This window comes from Antrostomus carolinensis, unplaced genomic scaffold, assembly GCF_000700745.2.
Source record: "Antrostomus carolinensis isolate BGI_N321 unplaced genomic scaffold, ASM70074v2 scaffold34580, whole genome shotgun sequence".
NCBI classification, from domain to species: Eukaryota; Metazoa; Chordata; class Aves; order Caprimulgiformes; family Caprimulgidae; genus Antrostomus; species Antrostomus carolinensis.
In genome coordinates, this window is record NW_010291191.1 from 1 (window position 1) to 8053 (window position 8053).

Consider the following 8053-nt stretch of genomic DNA (forward strand, 5'->3'; position numbering starts at 1 on the left):
TGCAGGGACAGGAGTTGGACTCCAGCATCCTAGTGGGTCCCTCCCAACTCACCACATTCAATAATTATGTGATTTTTTGTGCATGAACAGGTGCTCCTGCCCGCCGGGTCGGTACTCCTCGGTTTTTGCTGTAAGCAGGCGCAGTGCCGGGTGTGCCAGGGGTATTCAGGGCCTTGCTGCGTTGCTTTTTCAGAGGTCTGACATGTGTGTGCAAATATAAGGGAGAAAAAATAAGAACTGGTCACTCTGATTTTGAAAATTAATCTTGCATTTTAAGACTACATTCCAACCACACTGAAGTATTTCATTTCAGTCACTTCTTTGCTGCTATCCCGGGACTTTATGTTACATTTCTGTCCAGTTGCTTTTCTGTTTTTGTGGCAATACTCTCCTGTTTATATACAAAAAGGCTGGACATAAAACCTTCATTTTTTTCCCCATCTTCCAGTCCATGTCGTAGTCTGTTCTCAGGCACCCCAACTGACCTTGCTTTGTTTGTTGTCTTGGGCTTATCTTGTAAAGATCGATAGATCTGCATCTTAGCTTTCCCCTTCTGCGCCACTGCAGTCTGATTTCCTTTGGTCTTTTCCAAATGCCATCCTCTCTATGTATTTTTGATAGTGGCTACACAATTTGTGCTCTGTTTTGAACAGTTTCAGAGTAACTGCCCGGTGATGGAGGAGAAAAAAAACCACCCCAGACTTTGGTATGATTTTTAAATCCTCCCGTTGTGAGACGTCGGTGCTGTACAATCCACACACTGTTCTATTTAAACTCTGTGTAAACACAAGTGTTGGGTTTTCGAGGCCTGATCACTTACAGCTGTCTTCCAGCATTAAGTCCTGAAGGGAACAGTTAACAGGCAACCCTTATGAAAATAGCATTTAAAAATATGTAAGCCCAGTAATCCACGTGGACTGGATAAAGCTGGGGTGTACTTTTCACTAGACTCTTACACTGCTTCAACCCACAGCTCCAATGCTGGAGATCAGTCTCAGGACAATAACGTCCTGTTTCCTCCTTGGAGACAACGTGGCTTCATGGAGCCAAAGAAAAACAAGTGTTACTAAATTTAAACCTCAAGCTAAACTTCAGGTTCCTATAGAACCAGCTTCATATCATGGCTGCTGCAGCTGTCTCGCTTCCACTGTGGTTTCAGCTGGCTGAAATGTTTTTGGGGATGGAAGGCATAGTTTTAGCATACACTGACTCACTTACTGCTGTTAAAGTCATGTCACTTAGGAATGTTGACATAATTTTTTAGCATTGTCTCTTTTGCCTGCCTGTTCCTGGCTTACTGAACAGAGTTTGGTATCTGAAATGCTGCCCAAAGGACTCTGGAGCAGTTTAAGGTGATGAAACAATCTTACAGAATTGATGTTCTTGAGAAGATTTCCTTGAAGATGTACAGAGGTGGATGGAAATGGCTAGAGGAATAAAAAAAGGAAATAGAAGGTTGTGGGAGGAGATCATAATGTATTAGAAAATAGTAACACAGTTTTAATATCTACTTGTATTTTCAGAGGACGTTTCCAAACTAGTAGAGGAACAGGGAAGAATCCTCGAATCTTCTTCTTAATAAAGATTAAGAATTACTGTTCTATTTTCACAGGTTATCTTATGAATGAGAGAGCTGAACAGATTGTTCATGAATTCTAGAGGGCACCTAGGTTGAAGCAATGGAGAGAATGGTACTAGTATGCATTTTATTTTTAGACTGTAAAAAGACATTAATTTCAAGGGAAAAATTGTTCTTTCTGATTGCAGTAAGTAGCAGCAAATACAGGAGATAAACTCTTAGGCACTTCATAAACTTCTAATGACTCGGTTAATTGAACACCTTACGGGGGGCTGCAGGCTATGATCACACCTATGGTTTCTTGACAATATCTGATAGTTGTTCAGGCTTCACAGAATAGACATTTTTGTATTTTGTTTTACAAACACTTTTCTTTGGCTGATTTTGGAGAACGTGCACCGCAAGCCTCTTTCTTAGACGGTCTTGAAATTTCTCTTTATTTGCTGAATCCGTCTTCTCATTTAGAATTTGCTTCACAGGAGCCGTGGAGATGTCTCGCAAGAGCCCTTTTGCCTCCTGGCTTTGTGCTATGCTCCACTGCTTTGGAAGTTACATACTTGCTGATCTGTTACTTGGAGAATCACCTCTCGATTACTTCAGTAATAACTCCAGTGTCATCCTGGCCACAGCAGTCTGGTGAGTCTTTTGCACTTCACTTGATTTATTAAACATGAGACACCGCTCCGTGTACGAAACCGTCCGGTGTGAAGGGAGTTACTCTGTTTGTGTGACACACATGTATTATCTTGCTTGGATTAACTGGGGAGAGAAGAGGTGGGCTGAGGTAGTCTTTGAGTCTTTTGTATTCCTAAATCTAGTTTCCAGTTCCTCTGACCAGTTGTCCAGTTGATAATACGGGTTGGGTCCAGTCCAATCGCCGGGCATTTCTATTCATAGCTGCTGCAGCTGAACTGCGGCCAAACGGCCAAAGCAGCGTGTACTGCACCCGTACCACATAGAGTAGAGGAGCAGCACACACTGAAGATCTGGGGGCATTTTACTCATTGTGTTAGTGAAATGTGCACAAATTAACCACAGTTCCTCCAGGTTTCATTTCCTTGGTGCATATGGGTGTGCTTTTGCATGACAGAACCAGCATTTCCTTCTCCCTGACATTAATTTGGGCTAACACCACACTACTCTTAATTAATCCTCTCTGTACATCCCAGATCAGAACAAACAAATGGATCCTTTAACTCTTTGTGGTTTTGTTCCAGGTATTTGATATTCTTCTGTCCCATGAACCTCTTCTACAAGTGTGTTAGCTTTCTGCCTTTAAAGCTCATCTTTGTGGCCATGAAGGAAGTGGTCAGAGTTCGCAAAATTGCAGCTGGGGTCCACCACGCTCATCACCGTTACCACCACGGGTGGTTCATTATGATGGCTACTGGATGGGTGAAAGGTGAAACATGAGATATTCTCAATGCAGCAGGGAGGGACGGGAGAATCTGGGGGTGAAGCTGAAGGTGACCACATCACTGAGTGCTGACCAGCAGGCTGGTTAGTGGATGTGGTCAGCTGGCTTCAATCAATCAAGTTCTCTAGAACACAGGTATTTATTTGGACTGGCAGAATGGTTGTCAGTTGAGTCATCAGCTGACTTTAAAGGAGGCCTGAAGAATTGAAGGCACTATCAAAGATGGGTGTAGGATTCAGGAATTCTTTATTCTTTCTCCTGTGTTCTACTGTCTCTGGCCTCACCTGTCTTTTCACGGGGGTTCCATCAGTGTTGAAACAGCTCGGTTTTCATTTAGCTTTTGTTTGGAGCAAGCATTTGAGCATCACTAAATGGAACAGAGGTGAATTCCCTTTCCCTGCATCGGGAAGCACTTTATAGAAGATCTAGGAAGTGTTTGTCCTGCTCTGTTGTTCTAGGCCAACTTCTTTTACTGTTTCACAGGTTCTGGTGTCGCCTTGATGTCTAACTTTGAGCAACTGCTGCGTGGGGTCTGGAAGCCAGAAACAAATGAAATTCTTCATATGTCCTTGTAAGTAGGTAGCCTGTAAATTCTCTGTCAGACTAAAAATGGAATTTAAAGAACCATTCAAGACTCAATTGAAATGATGCAAACTTTCTAAAAAACTTCTTTATTTATTTTCCAGCCCTACAAAGGCTAGTCTGTACGGCACAATCCTCTTCACTCTGCAACAAACCCACTGGCTCCCTATCTCTGAAGCCAACCTCATCTTCTTTTTCACCATGTTCATGATAGTTTGCAAGGTGAGTTTACAGCAGCTTTGCTGCTAACAAACCTACAGAGCCAGGGAAAGGGTACGGAGTTAAACACGGGGTGTTCACCTTCCCAAGCCACCACTGAAGGCATTGGCTGTACACATCAGGGAAGATCTGCTCAGGAAATTATAGGCTAAATTCTCCATCATACAGGCACTGTGGTAGAAGATGATGTAGCCTTGAGTTGGGTAGCAATAGGGATTTTTATCTAGGGTAAGTGGAATTCTCCTTGCTAGTTAGTATTTCATAGCTGGTGTATGTGATCTTTTAACTTATTCACTGTTGTGTGGCAGGTTTTCATGACGGCAACTCACTCTCACGCCTCACCTTTTGCTCCAGTGGAAAACTTCATCTGCCCAGTTTTCTTTGGCTGTGTTTCCAGTGGACACACTAGTCATCATCATCATGATCAGCATGGGGCCTCCCATGAGGCTTCCCATCCTCCGCCTCCTCCTGCCAAGTCAAAAGAGGAGCTAAATGAAGGCACAAGGAAACGGAAAGCAAAAAAAGCTGAATAAAAAAGCAACCACACAGTAAACAGGCCAAGAAAATTCTTCCAGAGCTGAGTCTCAAAGCCACCCGTGACCTCCTTTATCCTCCAGTCCTCTCTCAGACTCCAGAGGAGAGGTGGAAGCCAGGACACTGCCAGGCGGGTCCCTGAATTTCATTTGTGCTCTCTGTGCTGCTGCTTGCTTCTTGGTCTCTGTCTCTCTATTCTGATCATATTTTCAGGGATTTGTAGGTTTGTGCCAGGATGAGAAGTGGGTGCCAGTTCCCAAGCTCTTAGCAATTATGATGCAGCATTTTCAATTGATGTAAAATCTTTGACTGTGTTTATTTGTGAATGGAGGTAACGGTTTGTGCTTCTGCAACTCTTAAGTTCCTCTGAGTTTTCATTGACCTTTTTGATGTCTACCAAAACAACAAACTGTTTAGACACAATCCATGTGGAAATTGGATTTTGTACTCAAGGAAAGTAAATGGTCTCGTATGAGCCTGATCTAATTTCTGCTAGCTCCCACATGTGCCATAGCTCCAGTTAATGTGACATTTTATATGCAAGAAGGACATCGACTCCGGTGTGTCCTGGCCAAACTCTGTTTCTCTCGCCTAAGTTCCCTCTGATTCTTAATGGATAGAACATTGTCAGTTTCTTACCTAAATCTGTGTTTGCAAGAGCTTTGAAGCTGTGAATGCTCCGAGCTGGTACTGTACTGGTACTGTTATGATTCTAAACTGTTGTGTAGCACTGCTGCACGTTGTTAATAATAGTGTGTCCCACCTCAAACCTGATCCTCTGTAATTAGGGAAGAAAGCATGGCTCTGGTTTGTTTGTAATCCTGTGGGATACAAGAAGAGTGTGTGAGTGTAAATAAGTATTTATTACTATTTATTTATAATTACCAGGGCACCTAATTAATGGACCTGGAACTGGCTTTTTTTAAAAGTTTGCATCTTTAGGTAGAGAATTGGATACTTCTAAGTATGGTCCTAAGCCCCCAGCTACGTGCTGGTTTGTGCTTGAAGCAGTGACTTTGGTGTGCTGAAGGACAGCCCCAACGCTCTCGCTGGATGCAGGGAGGAACGTTTCCTGTAGTCTTAAATTCAGATAGAAAGGCTGAAGAAGAGGATTTCACACCAGCTGATTAAAACTACTGTAAAAGACTGAGAAAAGCACAGCAGCTGAAGGTACTGATTATCTGTTGTTGGTGTCTTTCAGCCAAATTACTGGTCTGTGAAAGCAGCTCGTGCCCAATGAGTGGAAAAACAAATCTGAAATGCCTTGCATGGCTCAGGGAGGAGTCTGTCAGTTCCTTGATGTTCTGCTTAGTGAATACTGGCTTATAAAGTAGCTTTAATGTTCTTAGAACTGATTTTATTCTTAAAAGTGTCATCTTAGGCATTGTACCCAAAAGACCAGAATTTGTTCTGAGGTTTTTCTTAATCACCAAGGGCTGGGATCACTGCAGTGAAAATGGCACACGTGGGGATGTAGCACTGGGCCTTCAGTTAAGCAGCACGTTGCCATCCCTAGCAATAAAGTTTGCTGCTGTCATCTTGCAACAGGGAATATAAATAGGAGGATTTAAGAAAAGCTTTTTTTGTGTGTATGTCCCTGTTCAAAATTTAAATTGATGATTAATTAAAAAAAAATAAAATTGAAACATTTATTGTATGCAACCAGATGAAAGCCAGTACAAAAGGTCAAATGATTTGTGGGTTTGAGTTTTGACAGTGCCTTAATTTTGTGAGTTTCCCTCCCCTTCAGTAGAAAACAGGAATTCGACCTGACAATTCAACTGTCTGGTTTTGCAGATACTGGTCTACTGTAATCTGATGTATCACTAGCATGCATGAGACTATAAATGTTTTATGAGATGTCTGATTCAAGGGGAATTTTGTTTTATAAAAGCCATCAACAAATAAAAATTGTGAAGTGACTCTGATTGTCCGCTGGCACTTGAGGAAATACGCGTGTTTCTTTCACTCCTGCAAGTCTCAGAAGCCACATGCTCCTTGATCTACTTAAATTCTCCTTGGCCTGATGACAAAATGATTCTAACTGGAGAGAGAGATCAGACTTTGACATGTCTACAAGTATGGCTGAGTATGGCTGAGCATGTTACAAATGGAAATAACATGGTAAAAGGTCCATTGCTTTTGTTGTATTTGTAGTGTTGTCGTCCAAGCAGATTTTCTGAGATATCAGGGAGAGAAATAAGGAAACCAAGCTCCTTTGGTGTTTATACCAGTTGGTTCTGTCTTTCCTGTTGTCACTATAAGAGGAAGGAGGAATTCACCTGGGACAGGTAAATACACACACACATATATAACCACACACACACAATTCTAGCATATTTATATGGAGTTTCAGTGTTTCTATTGAAAACTGAAAAAAAAAAAAAAATCAAAGTGCTTTGAACAAGTATGAATATTTATTTAGCATGGTACTGTTAGCTGCTGGTTTCTAAGTGCCAGAGTCCTTGCTCTTCAAAGTCTTTTGGATTAAGACAAATCATAGCTGCTAACCGAGAACACATAGGAGAAATATTGCAAGAGATGGTAAAATTAAAGCTCTGTACATCTCCGAAGTACCTTATCTGGGATGGGATTGGTATTGAGAAGACAACTGCCATAAGGAAGAGTCACAAGTTTCATTTAGTGAAGCCTTTCATAGTGAGAGATACAGAACCTTTCTTGAATCGCTGGTAGTCTGTGGTGCAGTTCCAGACAGGCATCCTTCATCCCAAGAAGCAAAGGTGGATCTTTCAAAAGCAGCGTGTTTTAACCATCGCTGCAGGAACACAGGGTTCTACAGGGCTGCTTCTACACTTCCAGGAAGCCCTGATTTACCTGTACATGCACTTCTTCCTTAAGCCTCTGTTCCAACCAGAAAGAAAATGGCAGCTGGGCATTTCCTAGAGGGATGGAGTAACTCACTTCCACGGCACAGAGATGGGAGTGATGAGGAAAAGGTGACGCAGTTGATCTATCTGGCTCACTGAATGAGGACCTGGAAAAGGCTCTTCATTTTCCAAAGGGTTCCACTTGTCTCCCCCCCAAGCTTGAACTCTTTAAAAAGTTTTATTAATAGTCCTTAAAGTATCAGAGCAGTTGAGATGCTGAGTTGCATTGGAGCGTAGGATTTAAAGTCTCTGTATGACCCAACCTATTAACAAAAAACTCCAGAAAAAATCACTAGAACGGTTAAACCACATGAAACATCCTCCTCTACCGTGATACCCACTTCGGTGTTAGGAACAAATTTAGCTCAGGATGTGGATGGAACAATAAACAAGAGCAGGCTGGTGAGAGGAGGTATTTCAAGTGCTTTGAAAAACCCTACGATGTCTCAAGAGTCCCAGATGGGGACTGTGCTGGCTGTGCAGAACGTTCCCGGCTCCAAACTCCGCTGCAGCACAAAGTAGGAGAGGAGCATGCCAGGGCTTAGACTTCCACAGGACAGACGTCATTCCCTCCAAAGATGTCCTGATCTGATAACTCCTGATACTAACCCTAGTGAGATGGAGCTAAATTTAGCAAGAGGTTTAATCCTCAAAGAGGCCCTGGTTGCCTGATGGAAAAAGCAAAGTGTTTCAGTTGCTGCTCTCAGCATTTCTTGTTGATGGGCAGGTTTCCCTTTTCTGTTACACAGAGCAAGCCAAACCCAGTGTCTACAGCTTTTCCAACATTGCAGATCAGCTCCAGACAGGGAAAGCTCTCCAGCCCTTACTGTGTTT

At 42.5% G+C, this 8053-nt stretch overlaps 2 protein-coding genes across 2 annotated transcripts in view; both read left to right on the forward strand.

Moving 5' to 3' along the window:
• Positions 1 to 2063: 2063 nt before the first annotated feature.
• On the forward strand, positions 2064 to 4665 carry TMEM38A (transmembrane protein 38A). Its single transcript, XM_010175572.2, has 5 exons — positions 2064 to 2215; positions 2797 to 2981; positions 3480 to 3567; positions 3683 to 3800; positions 4106 to 4665. Exons 1-5 carry the CDS (start codon positions 2070 to 2072, stop codon positions 4328 to 4330), a joined length of 762 nt encoding a protein of 253 aa, XP_010173874.1. The 5' UTR covers positions 2064 to 2069; the 3' UTR covers positions 4331 to 4665.
• A 2995-nt stretch (positions 4666 to 7660) lies between these two features.
• The window catches only part of NWD1 (NACHT and WD repeat domain containing 1), a gene marked incomplete at its 3' end in the record, with an annotated part of 13229 nt that continues 12836 nt past the window's right edge, over positions 7661 to 8053 (forward strand). The window contains 1 exon segment of the mRNA XM_029086911.1: positions 7661 to 7737. Coding sequence (XP_028942744.1) covers positions 7661 to 7737 — 77 coding nt within the window.

Bases quoted from the DNA above. Each gene is read 5' to 3' on its own strand.
- TMEM38A (XM_010175572.2), top strand. From the start codon at position 2,070: ATGTCTCGCAAGAGCCCTTTTGCCTCCTGGCTTTGTGCTATGCTCCAC. The intron at 2,982-3,479 runs GTGAAACATGAG...ACTGTTTCACAG, and splicing joins GGCTACTGGATGGGTGAAAG to GTTCTGGTGTCGCCTTGATG. The intron at 3,801-4,105 runs GTGAGTTTACAG...GTTGTGTGGCAG, and splicing joins TGTTCATGATAGTTTGCAAG to GTTTTCATGACGGCAACTCA.